The 25,855-nt window shown below is 43.6% G+C and overlaps 1 protein-coding gene across 1 annotated transcript in view; it reads left to right on the top strand.

The window, feature by feature from the left end:
• Nucleotides 1-24,031: 24,031 nt before the first annotated feature.
• Nucleotides 24,032-25,855, top strand: part of RRP7A (ribosomal RNA processing 7 homolog A) — a 65,059-nt gene continuing 63,235 nt past the window's right edge. Inside the window, exon 1 of the mRNA XM_075860037.1 lies at nt 24,032-24,154. Within this exon, the coding sequence (XP_075716152.1) occupies nt 24,103-24,154 (52 nt within the window). The 5' untranslated portion in view covers nt 24,032-24,102. The remainder of the gene's footprint in view (nt 24,155-25,855) is intronic.

The following is a 25,855-nucleotide window of genomic DNA, read 5'->3' as shown; positions in this document are numbered from 1 at the left end:
TATAGCACTTTTTATGTTTTACAACTTTTTGCACAATAAAATAACTTTTGTAAAGAGAATGGATTTTTTCTGTCGCCAAGTTGTGAGAGCCATAACGGTTTTAAATTTTTAGTCGGCGGAGCTGTATGAAGGCTTGTTTTTAGCGAGACGAGTTATAGTTTTTATAGGTACCATTTTTAGGTACATGCGACTTTTTGATTACTTTTATTTCAATTTTTGGAAGACAAAGTGACCAAAAAATAGCAATTATGTCAGTATTTTTTAGTAATTTTTTTTTTACGGCGTTCACTGTGCGGAATAAATAACATAATATTTTTATAGTTCAGGTCGTTACGGTCGCAGCGATACCAAATATGTATGGCTTTATTATTTTTTTCAATAATAAATGACTTGATAACGTAAAAAGGGCGATTGTGTTTTGTGTTATTATTTGAAACTTTTATTTTATTTTTTACAACTTTTATTTTTACTTTTTTGACACTTTTTTTGACACTTTTTTTGACACTTTCTTTAGTCCCACTAGGGGACTTGAAGGTCCAACAGTTTGTTTGATGTTCTAATACATTGCACTACCTATGTAGTGCAATGTATTAGAACTGTCAGTTGTTCACTGACAGCAAGCCGATCAGGCTCCGCCTCTGGGTGGGGCCTAATCAGCTTACGTAATGGCAGACAGGAGTCCATTGTTAGGGCTCCTGTTGCCATGGTAGCAGTCGCCAGCCTTGCCATCGCGTGGCAAGGCTGCCGATTTGCTACAAACCTCTAGGATGCAGCGATCACAATGGATCGCTGCATCTAAGGGGTTAATGCCAGGAATCGGAGCTAGCTCCGGTTCCTGGCGATAGATCGGGGTGTCCGCTGTAACATACAGCGGACACCCACTGCTGATGACGCCGGCTCAGCTTCTGAGCCGGAAGCTGAGCTGGCGCCATCTTGCCGATGGTACTGGAAGCCTCCTGGGCCCCGCCGACGACGGGGCATAGAAGGATTCCGTTGCTGGCGGACCGGGAGGTAAGCATTAGCCCTCCGATCGCCTTTGCAGCCACCGGCAACCCAGCGATCACGTTGCTGGGGCGCCGGTGGCTATAAACTCCTCACATGCTGCGATCGCTATTCAACGCAGCATGTGAGGGGTTAATCGGTCGGATCGGAGGCTAGCTCCGGTCCTGGCCGATACCTCAGGGTGCCAGCTGTAACATACAGCTGTCACCCGGCGGTGATGTCGCTGGCTCAGCTCCTGAGCCAGCTTCATCTCCATGACGTACAGTTACGTGGAGATGCGGGAACAGTCCATCTCCCATGACATAACTGTACGTGATTTTGCGGGAAGGGGTTAAAGAGGCTCTGTCACCACATTATAAGTACCCTATCTCCTACATAAGTAGATCAGCGCTATAATGTAGGTCACAGCAGTGCTTTTTATTTAAAAAAAGATCTATTTTTACCACTTTATTAGCCTTTTTAGATTTATGCTAATGAGTTGCTTAATGCCCAAGTGGGCGTATTTTTACTTTAGACCAAGTGGGCGTTGTACAGGGGAGTGTATGACGCTGACCAATCAGCGTCATTCACTCCTCTCCATTCATTTACTCAGAGCATAGGGATCCTGTTAGATCCTTATGTGCTGTCTTATACTAACACATTAATGATACTGAAGTGTTTAGACAGTGAATAGACATTCCACGGGATGTCTATTCACAATCTCTGCACTTCGTTACTGTTTCTATGGTAGTTACAGCAGAGGAAGCGTGATCTCGTTGTAACCTGTCATTTACCACGTAATTTCGCGAGATTACGCGTCCTCTGCTGTAACTACCACAGACAGAGTAACGAAGTACAGAGATTGTGAATAGACATCCCGTGGAATGTCTATTCACTGTCTAAACACTTCAGTATTGTTAATGTGTTAGTATAAAACAGCACATAAGGATCTAGCAGGATCCCTATGCTGATTGGTCAGCGTCATACACTCCTCTGTACAACGCCCACTTGGTCTAAAGTAAAAATACGCCCACTTGGACATTAAGCAACTCATTAGCATAAATCTAAAAACGCTAATAAAGTGGTAAAAATAGATCGTTTTTTTTAATAAAAAGCACTGCTGTCACCTACATTATAGCGCCGATCTCCTTATGTAGGAGATAGGGCACTTATAATGTGGTGACAGAGCCTCTTTTTCAAATCTGACATATTTCACTTAATGTGGTAATAACGTCTGAATGCTTAAACCTAGCCAAGCAATTCTGACATTGTTTTTCTCGTGAGACATTGAGCTTTATATTAGTGGTAAAATTTTGTCGATATATTCAATGTTTAGTTGTGAAAAATGTCAAAATTGAGAGAAAATTTAGAAAAAAATTGCATTTTTCTGAATTTAAATGCATCTGCTTGTAAAACAGATGGTTATACCACACAAAATAGTTACTAGTTCACATTTCCCATATGTCTACTTTAGATTGGCATCGTTTTTTGAACATTCTTTTATTTTTCTTGGATGTTACAAGGCTTAGAACATAAACAGCAATTTCTCATATTTTTAAGAAAATTTCAAAAGCCTTTTTAAACACCCCATTTTAAAAACTAGACCCCTCAAAGTATTCAAAACAGCATTTAGATATTTTTTTTTAACCCTTTAGGCATTTCACAGGAACTAAAGCAAAGTGGAGGTGAAATTTGCAAATTTCATTTTTCTTGCTGAATTTCAATTTTATTCAATTTTTTTCTGTAACACAGAAGGTTTTACCAGAGAAATACTACTAAATATGTATTGTCCAGATTCTGCCATTTTTAGAAATGTCCCACATGTGGCTCTAGTGTGCTCGTGGACTAAAACACAAGCCCCAGAAGCAAAGAAGCACCTAGTGCATTTTGGGGCCTCTTTTTTATTAGAATATATTTTAGGCAGCATGCCAGGTTTGAAGAGGTGTTGAGGTGCCAAAAAAGTAGGAATCCCCCAAAAGTTACCCCATTTTGGAAACTGCACCCATCAAGGATTTTATTTATGGTTGTTGTTATCATTTTGACCCCACAGTTTTTTCACAGAGCGTATTTGAATTGGGCTGTGAAATGTAAAAAATGAAATTTTTTCCAATAAGATGTCATTTTTGATCAAAATTTCTTATTTTAACAGGGAACAAAATGCCCCATTTTGTTGCCCTATTTGTCCTGAGTGCGGCAATACCCCATTTGTGGTGATAAACTGCCGTTTGGGCCCATGGAAGGTCTCAGAAGGAAAGGAGCGCCATTTGTTCTTTGGAGTCCAGATTTTGCTGGATTGGTTTTCGGGTGCCGTGTCGCATTTGCAGAGCCCCAGAGGTATCAAAGCAATGGAAACCCACCAGAAGTGACCCCATTTTGGAAACTACACCCCTCAAGGAATTCATTTATGGGTGTTGTGACCATTTATACCCCACAGTTTTTTCACAGAATTTATTTGAATTGGGCTGTGAATTTAAAAAGAAATATTTTTTTACAATAAGATGTATGTAGTTTTGGCTCCAAATTTCTTATTTTCACAAGGAATAAAATACCCCATTTTGTGTCCCAATTTGTCCTGAGTGCGGCAATACCCCATTTGTGGTGATAAACTGCAGTTTGGGCCCATGGGAGGGCTTAGACGGAAAGGACCACCATTTGGCCTACTGGGAATTTTCTGGATTCTAAGTCATGTATGCAGAAGCCCCCGAGGTACCAGTACAGTTGAAACCCCCGAGAAGTGACCCCGTTTTAAAAATGACACCCCTAAAGGCATTCATCTAGAGGTGTAGTGAGCATTTTGACCCCACAGGTATTGTGTAAAAGATAATGCGCAGCAGATGGTGCAGAGTGAGATTTGCAATTTTCTATACATATATGCCATTTCAGTGTCCGATATATTGTGCCCAGCATGCGCCACCGGAGACGTACACCCCATATATTGGAATGTGGGTTCTCCCGGGTACGGCAATACCCTACATGTGGCTGTTAACAGCTGCCTGGGCACACAGCAGGGCCCAGAGGGGAAATATGAGGGGGATAAGCTGTGCGGAGTGCATCAGGGTAAGGCGGGATTCACACGACCGGGTCGGGTCCGAGCCCGAGTGCCGGCCGGTAAAATCGGCCATTCTGCCCGGCCGGTTTGCATAAAGTTATGCATCCGTGCCGGGCCGGGCAGATCCGGACAGTGACATCAGCGGCAGCTCCTGAAGGGGAATCCCCATGTGTTCGGGGATTCCGCTTCAGGAGTTTCCCCTGATGTCACTGCCCAGATATGGACAGAGACATCAAGCGCTCTGTCCAGGAGCGGAATCCCCGAACACACGGGGATTCCGCTCCTTCAAGGAGCTAAAGTGCGGCTAGCACATAGCAGAGCGGGGAGATACCTCCCCGCTCTGCTATAGTGGCGTCGCTGCAGTAGTAGCAGCCGCAGCAGCTGCTGCTACTAGCGGCGCCATCTAAGGTGTCGCCGAGCCAGGGTGCTTTTAACAAGCAGGGGAAGGGAGCCAGCGCAGCGCTCCCTCCACCTGCTGTACACCCCGGCCCTGCAACACAGTGTGCAGCGATGCCATTCGTCAGAATGGCATCAACTCCTCCTCCTCACATGCACTCTGCGCTGTGAGGAGGAGGAGATAGAGCGCAAGCGCCGGGAAACCCGGCCATCACTCGGAACACATTCCGGTGATGGCCGTGTAATACCCGGCCCCATAGACTTCTATGGGAGCCGGGCGGCCGGGTGTCCGGGCAAAGATAGAGCATGTCCTATTTTTTGACGGCCGGATTTTCCGGCCGTCAAAAAATCGGTCGTGTGAATAGCCCCATTAGGGGTCTATCATTCCTAATGCAGCCGGGTGCCGGCCGATTTATGAACGGCCGGCACCCGGACGGGAAACCCTGCCGTGTGAATGAGGCCTAAGTAAAACTGGGGTAGATTGAAAATCAAGGGATGTATGATAAATTTTAAAACAATTTCATACATAGCCCTGGTTTTTCGGGACACGTGTCACATTGATATATTGTGTCTTACCTTATCCCCCTCTTATAGCAGACTTTGCACCTCTTTTGACTTTTTCCCTTCTTGCCAGTTTGGGAAACTTCTCCTGGAAAGTGTTGCCCTGGAACGACGCGTGTGGCCTCGCTTCCAGAAGTACTGGGTGCCCCCCCCCCTTCCTGGTCCCTAAAGATTAGGTTCTTGATAACCACCTCTTGAAATTCCAGGAAAGTACCCATCTGGCCTGTACATCGATGTAGCACGTACGCATTGTACAATGCCATCTGTATGATGTGCACGGCCAGCTTCTTATACCACACCACATGGCGCTGTAGGGCTTCAGGACTTGATCTGACAAGTCCACCCCTCCCATGTACCTATTATAGTCCAAGATGCAGTCTGGTTTGGGGGGGGGGGTCTCTGTACTGGTACCTCGTACAGGTACATGGGTACTGGTGTGGCCATGTATTGTTGTCAATACAAGAACATCTCTCTTGTCCTTGTACTTGACAAACAATATGTTGCTGCTAGAATGTGCCCTGCTCTCACCCCTTCTTGTGTGCCCAAGCAGTGTCTTAGGGAGGCCTCTCAGATTTCTTCTAGCATTTCTTCTAGTAATACTGGAAGCGAGGCACTTGAAGAGTGGGACGCTGGTATAAAAATTATCCAGGTAGAGGTGGTAACCCTGGTCCAGCAGTGGGTGCACCAAATCCCACTCAATTTTTTCGTTAATTCCCAGTAAGGGGGGGGGCATTCTGGGGGCTGAATACTGGTGTCCTTCCTTTCATATATGCTAAATTTGTAAGTATACCCTGATGCACTCTCACACAGCTTATACATCTTCACACCATACCTTGCCCTCTTACCCGGCAGGTACTGGCGGAATTGAAGCCTCCCTTTAAAATGTACCAAGGACTCATCAATAGAAATACAGTTCTCGGGGGTGTATGCTTTGGAAAACCGGGCACTGAAATAGTCTAAAAGCGGTCTCCATTTATACAAATGGTCAAAACTGCGGTTCATCTCGGGGTGGGCACTGCTCATTATCAGTATAATATAAGAAGCAAAGTATAATGCATCCTGGACACGGCCATGCAGTACATTGGGGTGTGGTATAAGAAAAAGCCTCGTTTTTTTTGTTTTGTTTTTTTAGGTTCCAGTTCAGTTCTGAAGTGTCTTTGAGGGACTTATATATTAGAAACCCCTATCAAACACCCCATTTTAGAAACTAGGCCCCTCAAAGTATTCAAAACAGCATTTAGAAAGTTTATTAACCCTTTAGGTGTTTCACAGGAATTTAAAGCAAAGTAGAGGTGACATTTACATATTTCATATTTTTCTCAGAATATCCTTTTTATTCAATTTTTTTCTGTAAAACAGAAGGTGTAACCTGTGAAACGCAACTCAATACTTATTGCCCAGATTCTCCATTTTTGAGAAATATCCCACATGTGGCCCTAGTGTTGTAATGGACTGAAGCACCGGCCTCCGAAGCAAAGGAGCACCTAGTGGATTTTGAGGCCGCCTTTTTATTAGGTACCATGTCCGGTTTGAAGAGGTCTTGTGGTGCCAAAACAGTGGAAACCCCCCAAAAGTGACAATGTTTTGGAAACTAGACCCCTTGAGGAATTCATTGTAGTTTTCATGGGGTGCATGCGACTTTTTGATCAGTTTTTGTTCTATTTTTAAGAGGCGTGGTGACTAAAAAAACAGCAATTCTACTATTGTTTTTTATTCTATTTTTTTACAGCGTTGACCGTGCGCTATAAATTATATATTCACTTTATTCTGCGGGGCGATACGATTACGGCGATACCATATGTTTATAGTTTATTTGTCTTATGGCGTTTGCACAATAAAATAATTTTTTAAAAAATCATTTACTTTTTGTGTTGCCATATTTTAGGAGCCATAACGTGTTTTTTTTTTCCATCAAGAAAGCCGTGTGAGGACTTGTTTTTTGCGTAACGAACTGTAGTTTCTATTAGTACCATTTTTAGGTACATGCGACTTTTTGATCTCTTTTTATTCCATTTTTTGGGAAGTGAAGTGATATGGTATGGTTTATTATTATTTTCTTTTATGGCGTTCACCGCGCGGGATAAATAATGAAATACTTTTGTAGTTCAGGCCGTTACGGACTCGGCGATACCAATTATGTATAGTTAATTTTTTTAATTTATTTATCTTAATAATAAAGAACTGATAAGGGAAAAAGCTAAATTTTTACTTTTGTTACTTTTATTTTCTTATTTTTACACAACTTTTTTTTTACTTTTTTTAACTTTATTACTTTGTCCCACTAGTGTACTGGAGGGCAGGAGGCCCTGATCGCTATTCTAATACACTGCATTACATGCTTCCAAGGGGTTAATCAGCGGGGAGATGTGTCAGGAAGACGGCCGAAATGGCCATTCCTCCCGCGACGTACTATTCCGGCGCTGAGCGCGAACGATGCACTTAGTGCGACGGAACAGTACATCGCTGAGCGCGAAGGGGTTAAGAAAAAAAAAACACGCTGAAAACCCTAAGGCCTAATGCACACGACCGTGGTGACATTGTCTGTATTTGTGGTCCATTTGTCCTCAATAAAATCCTTCCGTTGTGCGTTTGTGTCTCTTCAGTATTCACAGATTCGCAAAAAGTGTCCCTACCCCGAGTCACATGATCGCTGAATCACATGAATTACCTGGCGTTGCTTGGTGTTGTATACGCAATTGAGAACGATGCACGGACAGCAACCCGTATGCTGTCTGCAATTTTCACGGTCCCATAGACTTCTATGGGCGAGTCTGTGCTGCAAATACGGTCAGTAAAATGACGTCCTGAATTTTTGCGGCCCTTACATGGATCCGTGAACATTACGGTTGCGTGAATAGGGCCATATGAATGAAAGGGCTATCCGCTGGATTAATGCATCGCGTATTTGTTATACCTTTCCTGGCTCGCCCGTAGAAACGCGTCCCTGCTCTTCTTGATGGTCTGTGCACAGACGGCCTCCTGTGATGACGTTTAATTACATGTGACCCCTGCAGCCAATCACAGGCTGCTGCGGTCACGTGTGATAAAACATCCTCACAGGAGCAGCAAGGGGATCAGGGACGCGTTTCTATTGCTTCACCTGCAGAGGTTAGTTGAGGCTTTTTTTTTTATTTGTTTTTGGGCAGCCGTTTTCTGCAGCAGAATATTTGGCCAGTTTTCACTCTGGGTTTTGGGTCTGATACGCTGCAGACTTTTTCCACAGTGTATCTGACCTGTGTGAACAGGCCCTAAAGGCGTTCTGGTCTAGCCATAAATATCTGGTAGGAAACTTCCCAAAATAAATATATTAAAGGTCCTTTAGTGCACATTCGATATGTGAAAGCCAGTTGTAATATATTCTGTGCTCTAAGTCAGCGGCCAACAGCTCAAGTCTGCACTACTATCAGGTTCTCATCACATTTTCTGCTGACGCTCCGTCTTTGTTCATCCTTTTTAGGCCTCCTTCACACGCACTTTTATCAGCATCTACAAATGCATGTAAGAAACGCTATGCGTTTCAAGCATGCTACTGACCCCAAAAATGCCACAAACCAAAACGCTGTGTATGTAGGTTTTCTCATATTGTACTACAGACTTTTAAGTAACATGTTCTCAACCTAACTTTCTTAAATAGTGGCAGCTGTGTGCGTGTAATTTGGACATTGATGTGGATGGTGTTTTGAATCCTACCGAATGTATAGGATAAAGTAGAGAAAAAAAGGAAGAGATTATGACTGCAGGATAAGACTACATACAAGAGTTGTTTCTATTTTTAACCATGGAGACAGATAGGTCTGCATAGGAAAGGTATACACAAAACAGTAGTGTTTTAACCCCTTAACCCCTTCCCGCATTTTCACGTACATGCACGTCGGGGAATGCGGCTGGTTAGCGCATTCCCACGTGCATGTACGTGATGCAGTTAAACTGTCACAGCGCCGCAGGACGAGGTGACCGTTCACTGCAAACTGCTGTCCGAGACAGCTTAGCAACAGAGCTAGCCGACAGGGGACCAATGAAAGTGGTCCCCTGTCGGCGATCGCTGTGATAGGTCTGTCAGTGCAGACAGACCAATCACAGTTAGTGTGACGTAGGCAGGACTTGTTTTTCAATAGTCTCCGTCTCTGATCTCCTCTGTTGGTTTAGAGTGGAGATTAGAGATGGATTATAATTTTACTTGTGAACGAATTATACCCCCACAGCCTGATCAGTCACCCCCACAGCCTGATCAGTCACCCCCAGTGCCGACCAGTCACCCCCAGTGCCGACCAGTCACCCCCAGTGCCGACCAGTCAACCCCAGTGCCGACCAGTCACCCCCAGTGCCGACCAGTCACCCCCAGTGCCGACCAGTCACCCCCTGTGCCGACCAGTCACCCCCAGTGCCGACCAGTCACCCCCAGTGCTGACCAGTCACCCCCACAGCCTGACCAGTCACCCCCACAGCCTGACCAGTCACCCCCAGTGCTGACCAGTCACCCCCACTGCTGACCAGTCACCCCCACAGCCTGATCAGTCACCCCCCAGTGCTGACCAGTCACCCCCACAGCCTGATCAGTCACCCCCACAGCCTGATCAGTCACCCCCTGTGCTGACCAGTCACCCCCTGTGCGGACCAGTCACCCCCAGTGCTGACCAGTCACCCCCACAGCCTGATCAGTCACCCCCACAGTCTGACCAGTCACCCCCACAGCCTGACCAGTCACCCCCTGTGCTAGTCAGTCACCTCCTGTGCTCCATCAGCACATTCTTGTGTTCCATCAGCAAATCCTTTTGCCTCATCAGCACCCCAGTGTGCCACATCAGCACCCCATTGTGTCCCATCACCCCATCAGTATCGTCTGTTGCCTAGTGACAGACATCACTGAATCAGTTCAGTCAGCCAGACTGCGAGAGAAACCCCTTTGGTGGGTTTTTCTGTGTTTTTTTGTTCTTGTAAAAATACTAACAAAAAAAAAAATATATAAAAAAAAAAAACTATAAAAAAAGTTTGTTAGTGAGCGACAGGGATAGTAAATTAGTTAGGGCTAGTATCAGACTAGCTTGTTAGAGTGTACGTGGTGTAAAGTTAGGTACTGTCAGGGCTAGTTAAAAATAATTTAGCATTAGGGCAATAGGTAGGGCTAATTAGGGTTAGAGGTTCAGGGAGTTAAAAACGACGTTATTACAATGGCAAAGCGGGTGTTCACTGCTGAAGAGGTGTACGCCTTATTCTGTGCAGAGTTAGAGTCTGACAGTGGAGATGAGGTGACATTTTTGATGTCGTCATCCTCAAGTGACACATCTAGTGATGAACCCACCCTAGACGTTCTAGGGCTAGTGCGCAAGCACAACCAAATTCAGATGTCCCTGCGTGGATTGCCCCTGATAATTATATGCCCCAGGTGCCTGAATTTACTGCCACCCCAGGCACCAACGTGGACACTACTGGATTTAGAGACATAGATTTTTTTTAATTATTTTTCTCTGATGAATTAATTTGTCTTATGGTACAGCAGACAAATATTTATGCGGCACAATTTATTGCCCACAATCCCAACAGTTACTATGCCAGGCCCCAAAAATGGACCCCTACCAATGCAAATGAAATACAGAAATTTTGGGGCCTACTACTTAACATGGGCATTACAAAAAATCCCTCTATTCGCTCCTATTGGAGCACTGATATGCTACACCATTGCCCACTTTACCGCCTCACCATCCCCAGGGCTCGTTTTGAGATCCTGCTACGGTTCCTGCATTACAACAATAATGAGGAATGCCCACCCACAAATTACCCCAGTTTTGACAGACTGTTTAAAATTAAACCTGTAGTGAACCACTACAATTCAAAATGTAGATAGATTTACACCCCACAAAAATGCATTGCAGTGGATGAATCTTTGGTGCATTTCAAGGGCAGGCTACAATTCCGCCAGTACCTGCCCAACAAAAGGTCTAGGTATGGCGTGAAGCTGTATAAAGTGTGTGAAAGCGTGTCTGGATACACTTTTAAATTCAGAATCTATGAGGGAAAAGATTCTGCAATAGAGCCCCCAGACTGTCCCCCTGTCCTAGGAATAAGTGGGAAGATAGTATGGGATTTGCTGCACCCCTTATTGGACCAAGGATACCATCTATTTATTGATAACTTTTATAATAGTGTCCCCCTTTTGAAGTGCCTTGCTGCTAGAGGAACCTCACCATGCGGCACAATTAGGAGAAACCAAAAGGGTCTCCCCAATCACTTTGTAGATCATACAGTGCGCCGAAGGGAAAGCAGGGCTGTTTGCAGTGATAATTTGCTGCTGGTCAAATACAAGGACAAGCGTGATGTCCTTGTATTGACCACTCTCCATGCAGACCGATCCAGTCCGGTCCCAGTGCGAGGAACCACAGAGCAGACCATCAAGCATGTGTGTATCCAGGACTACAACCAGTTCATGGGAGGGGTGGATCTTTCGGACCAGGTTCTGCAACCCTACAATGCCCTCAGAAAATCAAGAACCTGGTATTAAAAATTGGCCATATACCTGACACAAGTGGCACTATATATTTCCTTTGTTCTGTATAAAAGTGCAGGCCATAGGGGGACTTATGGGGGAAAAAATTATTAAAACTTTGATTTTTGGAGACCAGGAAGGGGAGAGCGGCAGCGGAAGCAGCAGTGCTTCTGGAATAGTGGGCTCAAGAATTGTTCATGGGCAGCATTTCCCTGGCGTACTCCCCCCTCACTGAAAAGAAAGCCCCAAAGAAGGTGTCGAGTATGCTCGATGAGGGGCATTAGGAAAGACACCACTCACTACTGTGAAACCTGCCCCTCTAAACCGGGCCTCTGTATTGGAGAGTGCTTTCGAATATACCACACCTCTGTTGATTTTAAGTAAGTCCCTTTTCTTCCTGCCTTCTCCTATCGCCTGGGTATTTACTTTCTAAAATTTATTTAATTTCCCATTTTGTCCCAATTGACATTTAAAAAAAAAAAAAAAAACAACTACCAAATAAAAATAAAAATTCCCATTATACCCCTAGATGAGTACCTTGAAAGTTTACATTTTACTCAAGGAGGCATTTTATGAATTTTCTAAATGTTCTGGCACCCGTGTTGTATAAAATCTTACGAGTAAAAAGTGGCCCTAAAAACCTCCTGGCACTCCTTCAATTCTGAGTTCTGATGTGCAATCCTGACATCCCAGTAAAACCACTAAATAGAACAAAAAATTTCCATTATACCCGTAGATGAATATCTTGAAGCACAGGAGAAAAGGCACGCTAAATATAAAGGCCTCGATATTTGTAGTGTCTAAATACTCACTACACACCTAGATAAAAAGCATAAGGGTTATAGCTTACAAAATGTGACCCTATGTTGTCACTGAAATGGCATATCTTTTTTTTTTCCACATGTAAGATGACCTCTAATGACTATGTCCTGCCACACAAAGCTCAATTTGTTTTACTGTATCGTGAAATGGGCATATTTTTTTATTTGGAGGATCTCTAATAACCGAGCTGTTCCATATCAATACACCATGGGCTTTACTAGAGTTTTATTCTGGTTTTTACTGGATCTCTTACACCCGACAATACTTCTGGCAATACTGACATTATTTTGGGGACTAGTGATCCTTTACTGTTCCTATAGATGGTTTTGGACACTGTCCCTTTATATATTCTGTAGGTGATTGGTTGTTGTACGCATAGCGGTTCCTACCTTCCCAGGCAGGGGTCTGTTATGGTGTACCGCGTCGCTTGGCATGTTCGTCCCTTATATAGGGATTGATGAGGCTAAAGAGACGTTGTATGACCAGACTCTATAAAAAATAAAATGTCATCATAGCCCTACAGGTGTTTTTTATGTCGTGAACAAACTCCAGTTTGCCACATAGTTGGATAGGTTTTCCTCCATTTTTTTTATAAATATATTGCCTTTCACTCCAGAACAGTTGATTTTTCCCACTGTAATTTATTATATATCAGACTAGAATGCTGTTCACAACGGCATCAGAATGACACAAATGTGGGACAATTGCTTTGTTAGCAAGACATAGTCAAACAGGCAAATACATTTTTCAGGACATGCGTCCTTTATGAGAATATAGTGGTCAGCATGCTCACTACACTCCTGAATAGCCTAAGGTGTGTAGTTTTAAGAATGGGTCATTTCTTGGGGGTGTCTATCATTCTGTCCGTTCAAAGCCTCTCCAAATATGCATTGGGGCCTAAAACATTTTCAAGCAAAATTGGTGCCCTGAGCTATGCATTAAATTAAGCAAAAAAACAGTGGGGTCAAAATACTTACTATACCCCTAAATAAATACCTTAAGGGGTCTAGTTTTCTAAATGGTGTCGTTTATGGGGAGTTTCTATCGTTCTGGCAGCTCAAAGCCTCTCCAAATGTATAGTGGGGCCTAAAACATTTTCAAGCAAAATATGAGTCCTGAAAGCCTCCGAGTGCTCCCTTCATTTTGGGCCCTGCCGTGTGTCCAAGCAACGCATTAGGGCAACATTGTGGGTATTTTTGAAAACAGGAGAAACAGGGTGATAGCTTTTGTGGTGTGTTTCTTCATTTTCATGTTCGCTTTACAAAGAAATCGGTCTTCAAACTGATACTTTTATGAAAAAAGTGATTTTTTTTTTCACCTGCTATGTATTCAATTTAGCAAAAAACTGTGGGGTCAAAATAATTACTATACACCTAGATAAATACCTTAAGGGGTCTAAGAGACCTATGAGCCTCTGAAAACCAATGAATCATGAATCATTAATCACGAATCATTAATCATGAATCATTCATTATTAACCAATCATTAATCATTAATAATTAACGATGAATATTGAATCATGAATCTTGAATCATGTACATTAATCATGAATCTTGAATCATGAATCATGTATCATGTATCATGAATCTTGAAACATGGATCATTAATCATGAATCTTGAATCTTGAATCATGTATCATGAATCAATAATCATGAATGTTGAATCTTGAATTATGAATCGGGTATCATGAATTATTAATCATAAATCTTGAATCATGAATAAGGAATCATGAATCATTAATCATAAATAATTAATCATGTATCATGCATCATTAATTATGAATAATTAATCATTCATCATTCATCATGTATCTCAAATCATGAATCATTAAGCAGGAATCATAGTCTACCGCAGGAGCTGGTCACAGCAGGGACAGTAGATGGCTTTAAAAAAGGCTTAGATAATTTCCTAGAACAAAAAATATTACCTCCTATGTGTAGAAATTTTTATCTTCCCCTTTCCCATCCCTTGGTTGAACTTGATGGACATGTGTCTTTTTTCAGCCTTACTATCTATGTAACTACGAATCAAAAATGATTAATCATGAATCTTGAATCATGAATCAAAAATAATTAATCATGAATCATTATTCATTAATCATGAATCATATTTTATTTATCTTGTATCATGAATAATGAATCATTAATCACGAATCATTAATCATGAATCATTCATTATTAACCATTCATCATTAATCATTAATAATTAACGATGAATATTGAATCATGAATCATGTATCATGAATCTTGAAATATGTATCATTAATCATGAATCATGTATCTTGAATCATGAATCTTGAATCATGAATCATGTAACATGAATCTGGAATCATGAATCCTCAAATCTCGAATTATAAATCACTAATCATTAAACATGAATCTTGAATCATTCATCATTAACCCGTTAGTTACTGCCCCATAGTGTTTTTACGTCGGTCATTAACGGGCCTTATTCCGATGCAATAGACTTTTTACGTCGCTGCATCTCTATAAGTAAACAGAGCAGGGAGCTGTCAAATCTTCCTGCTCGGAGCTGCCAGAGGCAGCTGAGGGCTGGGGGCATCCCTGCTCAAACGTGTGATCGATATTAGTATCCATCTCACCAGATTAACCCTTCAGATGCGGTGCTCAATAGCGTGCACCGCATCTGAGTGGTTTTGGAGAGAGGGAGGGAGTTCCCTCTCATCCCACTGACACCCGGCTATTCTTGTGGTCGGTAAGGACCGTTACCTGGTGCCTAGCCCCCTCCAGAAAGTGGCGTCACTCTTCAAATGCCCATTTAATGGCTAAGAGTTTGCGGTTGCCAACGTCATAGTTACTCTTAGTGGGGGAGAACTTCCTGGAGAAGTAGGCACAGGGACGGAGATGGGTGAGAGACCTAGTACCCTGGGACAAGACAGTACCCACTCCCACCTCGCAGGCGTCAACCTCCACGATGAATGGCTCCATCTGGTTAGGCTGAATCAGCACTGGGGCAGAGATAAAGCACCTCTTAAGGACCTCAAAAGCCTGGACCGCCAGTGGAGGAGATCAGCACCTTTGCGAGTAAGGTCCGTAAGAGGCTTAGCGATGACCGAGAAGTTAGCAATAAATCTCCTATAATAATTAGCAAACCCCAGGAAGCACTGTAAGGCCTTCAGGGAGGCAGGTCGGACCCATTCAGCCACTGCCTGAACCTTGGCAGGGTCCATGCGGAATTCGTTAGGAGTGAGGATTTGACACAAAAATGTATCTCCTGCACCCCAAACACACATTTTTCGGTTTTAGCAAAGAGTTTGTTTTCCCGAATGGCCTGGAGCACCTTCCTGACATGCTCAATGTGGGAGGACCAGTCCTTCGAAAACACAAGTATATCATCAAGGTACACTACAAGAAATACCCTCAGGTAGTCTCTTAAAATCTCATTTATGAAATTCTGGAAGATCGCGGGAGCATTACACAACCCAAAGGGCATGACAAGGTATTCGAAATTGCCTTCAGGCGTGTTAAACGCAGTCTTCCACTCATCCCCTTCTCTGATTCCGATAAGGTTATAAGCCCTCCGAAGATCAAACTTAGAGAACCATTGGGCCCCCTGAACCTGATTGAAGAGATCAGGAATCAGAGGAAGGGGATATTGGTTCCTTACAGTGACCTTATTCAAGTTTCAGTAATCGATGCCCGGCCTAAGACCACCACCCTTCTTCCCTACGAAGAAGAAGCCAGCACCTACCGGAGAAGTAGAGGGGCGAATGCAACCCTTGGCCAGGCTTTCCTGAATATATTCTCTCATGGCTTCACGTTCGGGACAAGAGAGATTAAACATCCTACCCTTAGGGAGCTTAGCGCCTGGTACCAAATCGATAGCGCAATCGTACTCTCTATGAGGAGGTAACTCTTCAGAAGCCTTTTTAGAAAAAACATCCGCGAAATCCTGAATAAACTCAGGTAGAGTTTCCACCTCCTCAGTGAGAGAAACCAAATTAATAGAAAAACAGGACGTCATGCATTCATTACCCCATTTAGTGAGATCCCCAGTATTCCAGTTAAACATGGGATTATGCATCTGCAACCAAGGAAGGCCTAAAACCAAATCGGACAATAATCCCTGCATCACCAACACAGAACACTGCTCCAAATGAATGGAGCCCACAATGAGTTCAAAAACAGGGGTATGCTGCGTAAAATAACCATTAGCAAGAGGAGTGGAGTCGATACCCACTACCGGGACAGGTTTAGGCAAATCAATCAATGGCATAGCTAGAGACATAGCAAATTCCACAGACATATTATTAGCAGAAGACCCTGAATCCACGAAGGCACTGCCGGTGGCAGACCTACCACAAAAAGAGACCTGAAAGGGAAGCAAGATCTTATTAGGTTTCATGTATACGGGAAATACCTGTGCGCCCAAGAGACCTCCCCGATGATCACTTAGGCGCGGAAGTTTTCTGGCTGCTTATTCTTACGCCTAGGACAGTCGCTCACTTGATGCTTGCCATCCCCACAGTAGAAGCAGAGACCATTCTTCCTGCGGAACTCTCTACGTTGTTGGGGAGACACGGAGTTGCATCGGTTCATCTGAGTTTTCCGTGGAAGAACGGAGCGACGGAGCCTCGGGAGCCATCATAGGGGAGCCAGAGGAGAAGGCACAAAAACGTTTAAGTCGTCGTTCCCTGAGACGTCGGTCAAGACGTACCGCTAAAGCCATAACCTGATCTAGAGAGTCAGAAGAGGGATAACTAACTAACAGGTCTTTCAAAGCGTTCGACAGACCCAATCTAAACTGGCACCTCAAGGCTGGGTCATTCCACCAAGAAGCTACACACCACTTCCTAAAGTCAGAACAGTACTCCTCAACGGGTCTCTTACCCTGACGTAAGGTCACCAGCTGACTCTCGGCAAAGGTAGTCTTGTCAGTCTCGTCAGGGGCGTCAGGGGCCAAGGAGAAGGCCCCTTCCTGGGGGCCGTCCTGGAGCCGGGACATAATTATACCCACTCGCTGGCTCTCAGAACCTGAGGAGTGGGGGCTTAAACGGAAATAGAGCCTACAACTTTCCCAAAAGGAAAAAAAAACTCTGCCGGTCCCCTGAGAACCGGTCAGGCAAGTTGAGGTGGGGTTCAAGAGGTGGTGTGGAGGGTACTACCTGGGTAGCATCACGCTGGTTGCACCTCTGAGCCAGGTCTTGGACCTGTAGGGAGAGACCCTGCATTTGCTGAGCCAGGGCCTCAAGGGGGTCCATAGTGTGTCAGGGACTAGGGAAGAAAAGGTAAATGGGCCTGTGATTATGTAATGTCAGGATAGGGAGACAGACAGTTGAGCCCTAATCTACCCGCCACTCAGTCCCTGCCTACTTGCACAGCCCATCCTAAGCGACGGCGTACAACTGGGCGACGGTCCCTACGCTGAATATGTGCACGACAGACAAAACAAGACAGGGTACACAAAAGCAAGGGAAGTGGAGCAGTTTCCCACGGCAACACCGTGAGCAACAGAGTAGTGGACGAGCCGAGTCAAACCAAGAGTGTACGTGGTAACAAATGCAGAGCAGGAGAATAGTCAGTCAAGCCAGGGTCAATATTAAGCAGAGGTCAATGGTAACAGCAGAAACAGCAGAGCCAGGAAACAGGAGAATCACAGGCAAAGGACAAGCAGCAAATGAAGGTATAAGTAGACCAAGGGCGGGAGCTAGAACCGTCTGGCCAGGCTGCGATAGGCTCTCCCACTCCTCAGCCTACCAGCCTGAGTGGTAGCAGATCGAGTCACTCTAGCAGACCTAGGAACAGGTGCAGGCTGATTAACCACGGGCGTCGAAACAGAAGCTGTGTCAGGCAAATCCTTTACACAGGGCTCTTCTTGTGGTGTTGGAGAGTACGCTAGATCTAGAAACCATTTTTATGGCTTCTGCGGAGGCATCCGCCAAAGAAAGGGTGGCTTTGGAGAGAAGGGGATTGACGCAATAATATCTTCTCTAGGAGTGCCCTCTCTGAGGTGAACCTCAAGTTGATCAAGCCATCTAAACATAGATCTGGCTACACAGGTGGCATCGATATTCATCTGTACTAGAGCTGAGGTAGCTTCCCAGGATTTTTTGAGGAGACTGTCAGCCTTCCTGTCTAATGGTTCTTTTAGTTGGGAAGAGTCCTCAAATTGGAGAATAGTCTTTTTCCCCACCTTTGCCACCTGAATATAAATGTTTGGTATTTCAGACAAGGATTTACTTTCCTCTTCGTCCAGGGGGAATCTATCTCTAATTTCATAAGGTATGGAGAGCTGTTTCTCTGGAAATTTCCATTCATCCTCAATTGAGGTTTTTATGTATAGGAAATACTCGTTTTCTCTGGGTTCTTAGGCCCGCAAACATCTTATCATGGACAGAGCGTGATTCTTGGACTTCTTCCACCCTCATTGTCAAAACATCTCACCACCTTCCCTGGAACAAACTTATGGATCCAGAGGCCACGCAAGGCTCAGAAGAACCAGATTATCCATCCCAAGGAGTCTTGACAAACCCAAAAACAGTTGTCAGTAACAGAGATCCTACCTGAGAATGAACACTCTGTCCAGGAGACCTTTAAGCCAGGTGACCGGGATTAGCAAGGAGAAATCAGCCAATCCTTAAAGGAGGGAGATTTGCTTGACTTCCTGTAGGCCTTTAACCCCTCTCTCATTTCTGGGAAAAGAGATTCCATGTAGATCTTCACTGACGCTAGCAGTGGGTGCCGCCATATTTTTTCGGAGCATCGCCGCTAACCGGAAGTGGAGATGCCATTGTGCGTCTCACAGTGGAGCGCACGCTAGGCCTTGAGGAATCAACGCTACTTCTCCCATGGAAGTAGCATGGCTAGGGAACTCCGAAGAGGACCGCAGCCAGTATCATCCCCAGCTTTACCAAAACGCCGCGGGAGGAGTTGTCGTAGATCCTGGACCCAGAAGGGAATGGGAGCAGCAAAAGGAGTAGGTAGGATCAAACCCCTGCTGCCTGGTGGATCCATTTAAATTCCTTGAGGGGTGTAGTTTCCCAAATGGGGTCACTTTTGGGGGTTTTGCACTGTTTTGTTCCCACAGGGGCTTTGCAAATGCGACATGGCACCCGAAAACCATTGCATCAAAACTTGAGCTCCAAAAGCCAAATGGTTCTCCTTCCATTCTGAGCCCTGCCGTGTGTCCAAACAGCAGTTTATTACCACGTATGGAGTATTGCTGTAATCGGGAGAAATTGCTTTTCAAATGTCTGGGTGTTTTTTCTGCTTTATGCCTTGTAAAAATTTAACATTTCTACGTTTTATTGGAAAAAAAATAATTTTCACGGCCTCATTCCACAACATTCAGCAAAAAACATGTGGTGTCAAAATGCTCACTATACCCCTTGATAAATTCCTTTAGGGCTGTAGTTTTCCAAATAGTGACTTTTTTTGTGTGTTTCCATTGTCTTGGCCCCACAAGACCTCTCCAAACCTGACATGGTACCTAAAATATACAGTATTCTAATAAAAATAAGGCCCCAAAATCCTCTAGTTGCTCCTTTGCTTCTGAGGCCTGTGTTTCAGTCCATAAGCAGACTAGGGACACATGTTGGATATTTCTAAAAACTGCAGAATCTGGGCAATAAATATTGAGTTGTGTTTCTCTGGTAAAACCCTCTGTTACAGAAAAAAAAGGATTAAATATGAATTTCTGCAAAAAAAAAATGAAATTTGTAAATTTCACCCCTACTTTGCTTTAATTCTAAAGGGTTAAGAAACTTTCTTAATGCTGTTTTGAATACTTTGAGGGGTGCAGTTTTTAAAATGGGGTGATTTATGGGGGTTTGTATTGTATGGATCCCTCAAAGCCACTTCACATCTGAACTGGTCCCTGAAAAAATAGCCTTTTGAAATTTTCTTGAATATGTGAGAAATAGCTGCTAAAGTTCTAAGCCTTGTAACGTCCTAGAAAAATAAAAGAAAGTTCAAAAAAACAATGCCAACATAAAGTAGACATATGGGATATATGAAATAGTAACTATTTTGTATGGTATTACTATTTGTTTTACAAGCAGATACATTTAAATTTAGAAAAGCGTTAATTTTTGCAATCTCTAAATTTTGGTGTTTTTCACAATTAAATATTTAATTTATCGACCAAATTTTTTCACTAACAAAGTACAATATGTCACGAGAAGGTAAAAGCATTCCAGAGTTATTACCACATAAAGTGACATGTCAGATTTGAAAAAAATCGGCAAATTCTTTAAGGCCAAAACAAGCTGTGTCCTGAAAGGGTTAAAGGGTTTGTCCACTACCGGACAATTGATGACATATCCACCGGATAGGTTTTCAGTTGATGATCTGTGGGGGTCCGACATCCGGACATCAGCTGCCCTGGTGGACACCATGTACCGGACGTACATGCTGGAAGCAGTTGGCTCCGGCCATGGAATAGCGGCCGAGGAGCAGAGCTGTAGCACGGCCACTATGCTACAGCTGTCTGGTGCGGGGTCATGGTGTATGACCCACACTGATGATATATTGATGACCTATCCGGTAGATAGATCATCAGTTGTCCCGTAGTGGACAACCCCTTTAATGACCTTGCAGAGGGTTTAATTTCAGTATTTGCACAGATGATACTAAGCTCTGCAAAGTAATCAACACAGAGGAGGGTAATGTAATACTACAGAGGGATTTGGGGAATCTTGAGACTTGGACAGGTATATGGCAAATAAAGTTTAATGTGGATAAATGTCAGGTTATACACTATGTCCGAGAAAACAAATGTTACAATTATGCATTAAGAGGAACAATGGCTAAAACTCCTACATTTTACGCCTCAAAAACCCTATTGAAATCAATGGGAGATGGGAAAAAACGCCCGCGTTTGTTTCTTTTGCCTGTTGAAGACAGAGGTAGAAAAACGCAGCAAAAAAAACCTCACAAAATTTGTGGCAAAACAAGTGTCATAAAACGTGTGTGGTGCCAAACCACTTAAAAAAACCCCGGAGTGATTGTTACAGGTACAATTTTCTGACTGCAAAAACCTCTGCGTAACAGGGCCTTATGGAGGTTTTTGCCTTCCTCTGGATTAACACGTTAGGATTATAAATTGGACTTGATGGACCTGCGTCTTTTTTCAACCTTATCAACTATGTAACTAGTTACTTATTTAAATCAGTAAAAAAAAAGTGTCCATATGCCCACTTTTAAGCCAGCTTTTATGCCCAGAACCACTTTGGGCCAGCCTGGACTGAAATTGATGAGTGATTCCCAATCAGTGAGCTAAAGGTACTTGATCGGCAATCCTTTTGCTCCTTTCACAAGAAGCTAGTATCGGAACGGACACTCGTTACAATTGCTCATCCCCATACATTATTATGTCGGCAGCACATCTTCTGTTTACACAGGGAGATGTGCTGCCAACAACGATATTTAAACCGTTTGTGACCGCCAATACGCCTTTTAACGGCGGCCACTAACGGGCTTTATTCTGATGCATATGCCTTTTTACGGCACTGCATCAGGATAAAGTAAACAGAGCAGGGAGCGTCAAATCTCTCTCAGCTGCTGGAGGCAGCTGAGGGCTGGGGGCGTCCCTGCTCTGCCGGGTGAGATCGATATTAGTATCGATCTCACCCGTTTAACCCTTCAGATGCGGTGCGCAATAGCGTGCACCGCATCTGAGTGGTTTTGGAGAGAGGGAGGGAGCTCCCTCTCTCTCCCACCGACACCCGGCGATAAGATCGCCGAGTGTCTGTGTCTCCAATGGCAGCCGGGGGCCTAATAAAGGCCCCCAGGTCTGCCTGGAGCGAATGCCTGCTAGATCATGCCGGAGGCATGACCTAGCAGATGCCTGTCCGTTTTAAACGGACAGGCAGTAATACACTGCAATACAAAAGTATTGCAGTGTATTACAATAGCGATCGGAGAATCGCATATTAAAGTCCCCTAATGACACTAGTAAAAAAGTAAAAAAAAAGTTGAATAATGTTAATTTAAAAAAAAAATTTGAAAAAAAATGAAAAACCCAGCTTTTCCCCTTACAAAATGCTTTACTATTAAAAAAACAAAATAAAGTAAAAAAGTTAAACATATTTGGTATCGCCGCGTCTGTAATGACCCCGACTATAAATGTATTACATTATTTAACCCGCACGGTGAACGCCGTAAAAAATGTAATAAAAAACTATGGAAAAGTTTTCTGTGAATCCTGACTTAAAAAAAATGTGATAAAAAGTGATCAAAAAGTCGCATCTACTCCAAAATGGTACCAATAAAAACTACAAGTCTTCCCGCAAAAAAAAAAGCCTTCATACAACCGCATCGGCAAAAAAATAAAAACGTTACGGCTCTTCAAATATGGAGACACAAAAACAAATAATTTTGAAAAAAAAGCGTTTTTACTGTGTAAAAGTAGTAAAACATACAAAATCTATACAAATTTGGTATCGTTGCAATCGTAACAACCCGCTCAATAAAGTTATTGCGTTATTTATATTACACGGTAAACGCCGTTGATTTAAGACGCGAAAGAGTGGTGAAATTTCAGGTTTTTTTCTATTCCCCCCCAAAAAAAAGATAATAAAAGTTAATCAATAAATAATATGTCCCTCAAAATGGTGCTATTGAAAAGTACAACTTGTCCCGCAAAAAACAAGACCTTATACAGCTATGTCGACGCAAAAATAAAAAGGTTATAGCTCTTGGAATGTGACGATGGAAAAACGTAAAAAATGGCTAGGTCATTAAGGTCTAAAATAGGCTGGTCATTAAGGGGTTAAAGTGTAGCTAAATGTTCGAAGAACTTCTGACATGTCATAAGTTTGGATTGGTGGGGGTCCGAGATCTGAGACCCCCACCAATCGCTAGAACGAAGCAGCTGAAGTGTTCGTGTGACCGCTCAGCCGCTTCGTGTCTGTTCGGCTATTTCCGGAAAGCTGATGTATCGGAGTACGAGCTCATAGACTTTCTATTGAGTCCATACACTGATACATTTATTTCTGGAAATAGCCGAACAGACACAAAGCAGCTGAGCGCTCACACGAACGCTTCAGCTGCTTTGTTCTAGCGATTGGTGGGGGTCTCAGTGCTCAGACCCCCACCAATCCAAACTTCTGACATGTCACTATGACATGTGAGAAGTTTGTCAAACGTTTAGCTACACTTTAGGGCATTTAAAACTATACAATCAGCCAATAAACGAGCGTTTGCTCGTTCATCGGCTGATCGTTGCCCTGTTTATGCAGGTCAATTATCGGGAACAAGCGTCCTGTGAATGCTTGGCTGCCTGATAATTGGCCTGCGTAAAAGGACCCATTGTGAGATTTGTGGCCCAAGTCATTTAACCCTTTTAATCACACTCTTGGTTGCCCACTTTAATGCCCAACTTCACTGAATTTGATGCAGGGCATCTCTATCTGTGTTTGCAGTGTTAGATAAGTGGCCCAAAGAAAAATGCTTTACACTTGGTGGTGAATTAGAAGCCAACTTTAGCAGCGTGCTGTAACCAGTCATGTCAGGACATTCCTCCCTGCACGCCTGCTTTATCAAACAACTGTCCCTTGAAATGAACAACGAATCGTTTCCGGAGACATTTTACACCAGCAACAAATACCGGCCGCACACACAAAAAGGAGTAAGGGCAGAAAAAAACAAGGAAGAATGCACGATGGAGCTCGCTGCCTCCTTCGTAACATTAGTCACATAGTCACTGGCTCCCGCTCAACCTTACACAAAACAAAACCAAACTACAACCGCTCTAGTGATGTGACCACACGTGATGTAACTTCCGTAGTCTCAAAGTACTACAGCTCCCAGAATCCCCTGTTTTTTTCTTTTTACATGACGTCAGGTCTAATATGGCGCCGTCCAAAGAAGGTCCCACGTTTGCAGCCCCGGCTGGATACACAGGTATTGCACATGTAAATAGATGATCTAGAGCCGCAGTTTTTTTAGGGTTCGTGTGATAATATGTGTGATAGTGCCTATTTATCTAAGTGTTTTATTAAGAGCACCAAAGCTTGGTGGGTGAGGGGTGTCTCTGGACATCCAAGGCACCAGCATAATAATGCCCCGCTCTCCATATTGCTGCATGAGAAGAAAAATAAAACAATGAAAATACTTATTATAACTAAAACTGCCTGTATACGGGAAACTCTGTTTGTTGCTTCACGTGTAAGTCCTATACCAGTTCCTATGAATGAATTTGAATGTATGAGTTTAGGGCCCCACAGACACCAATCATTATTCACAATAAACCACTGTCTATGGCCACGCCCACAGATTTCAAGCTTGTCAGGCTATGTTATTAGCATAGCAACATGAAGTGCCCCTCTAATTTCCCCTGTCCCCTGAGCAGTTGTGTGTGATTCCTGTGCATGGTAAACATGGCTGTAGAGATACAACTTGTATTTATCGGTTTAGCCCTACGTTCGTTTATCGTGTACAATAGGAAAGCTCCCGGCATACACGCTAAACATATCCATGGCACCACAAAGAACAGAATAGTGTCTTTTTGGCCTCCATCGAGCTGGTATACGGCTATACACTCATTCTGTTAAATGGAATAGAGAAGTAGACCATGCTATTGGATTCCACGAAGAAAAGTATGCTACGTGGCATTTTTTTTTTTTAAACATGGGAGCCTATGTGTATGGCATTTGTGTAACGTGTACATCATGCATAGTTACCAAGTTTTTGAGGGTTTTTTCCCAGGGGCACTTGGGGGGGGGGGGGGTGTCCTAAATGGTGGGTTAGGCTAATGGGGCATGGCATTTTTACCAGAATTTCTGCATACAAATTAACAAACAAAAATTTCTGCACTAGTTTGGCTGACCACTACTATGGTGGCCAGAATCTCTCTCTGGTTATCCAGTTGTTTACAGTCAAGTGATGTCTCACTTTATCACACGGGCTAGGGGATATGTGCTGACCAGCATAGTGCCACCTGTAGGTGGTTCCCCACTCTGCCTTCAGTAGAATGTACCACCCACTGCTCCCCGTAGATCTCTCCACTCCCCGTTGATCTTTCGCCGCTCCCCTGTAGATAGTGCCACAGTGCGCTCTGGCCAGGGATTCCTCTCCAGGAGGATTGAATGGCAGAGCAGGGAGCTGATAGCTTCCTGCTCTGCCACAGTATTCAATTGAATCTGCCTCTTATGGACGCAGATACAATTGAATATGGCAGTTGCCAGGACACGTCTGGGACAGTAGTTTGCTTGTACCGTCCTGCCAAATTCAGGACTGTTGGCAACTATGATCATGGGCTATTCAATAGCTTTTCATAACGTATCTGTTAAATGGATATCAATATAGTCTGAGTGGATGATTACTAGTGGCATTAGTCACCCATAGACTATAATAGTATACGTTAAATGAGAGGTCAAGACGTAGCCTTGAGGTCAAAACGTATACCGTTATAGACTATAGGTGACTGATGCCCATGTCAGGGCATCCGTCACAGCCTTTTTACTGTATACGCCCTGAGCTTTACATTAAACGTAGTACATTTAACATGATGCAAACTATTCCTAATATATTTGTTTGCTTCCCTGTTAAAGAGGCTCTGTCACCAGATTTTGCAACCCCTATCTGCTATTGCAGCAGATCGGC

The sequence above is a fragment of the Rhinoderma darwinii genome, chromosome 3 (assembly GCF_050947455.1).
Source record: "Rhinoderma darwinii isolate aRhiDar2 chromosome 3, aRhiDar2.hap1, whole genome shotgun sequence".
NCBI classification, from domain to species: domain Eukaryota; kingdom Metazoa; phylum Chordata; class Amphibia; order Anura; family Rhinodermatidae; genus Rhinoderma; species Rhinoderma darwinii.
Note: the sequence above shows the minus strand (reverse complement) of the source record. Positions and strands in the feature narration are given on the sequence as shown.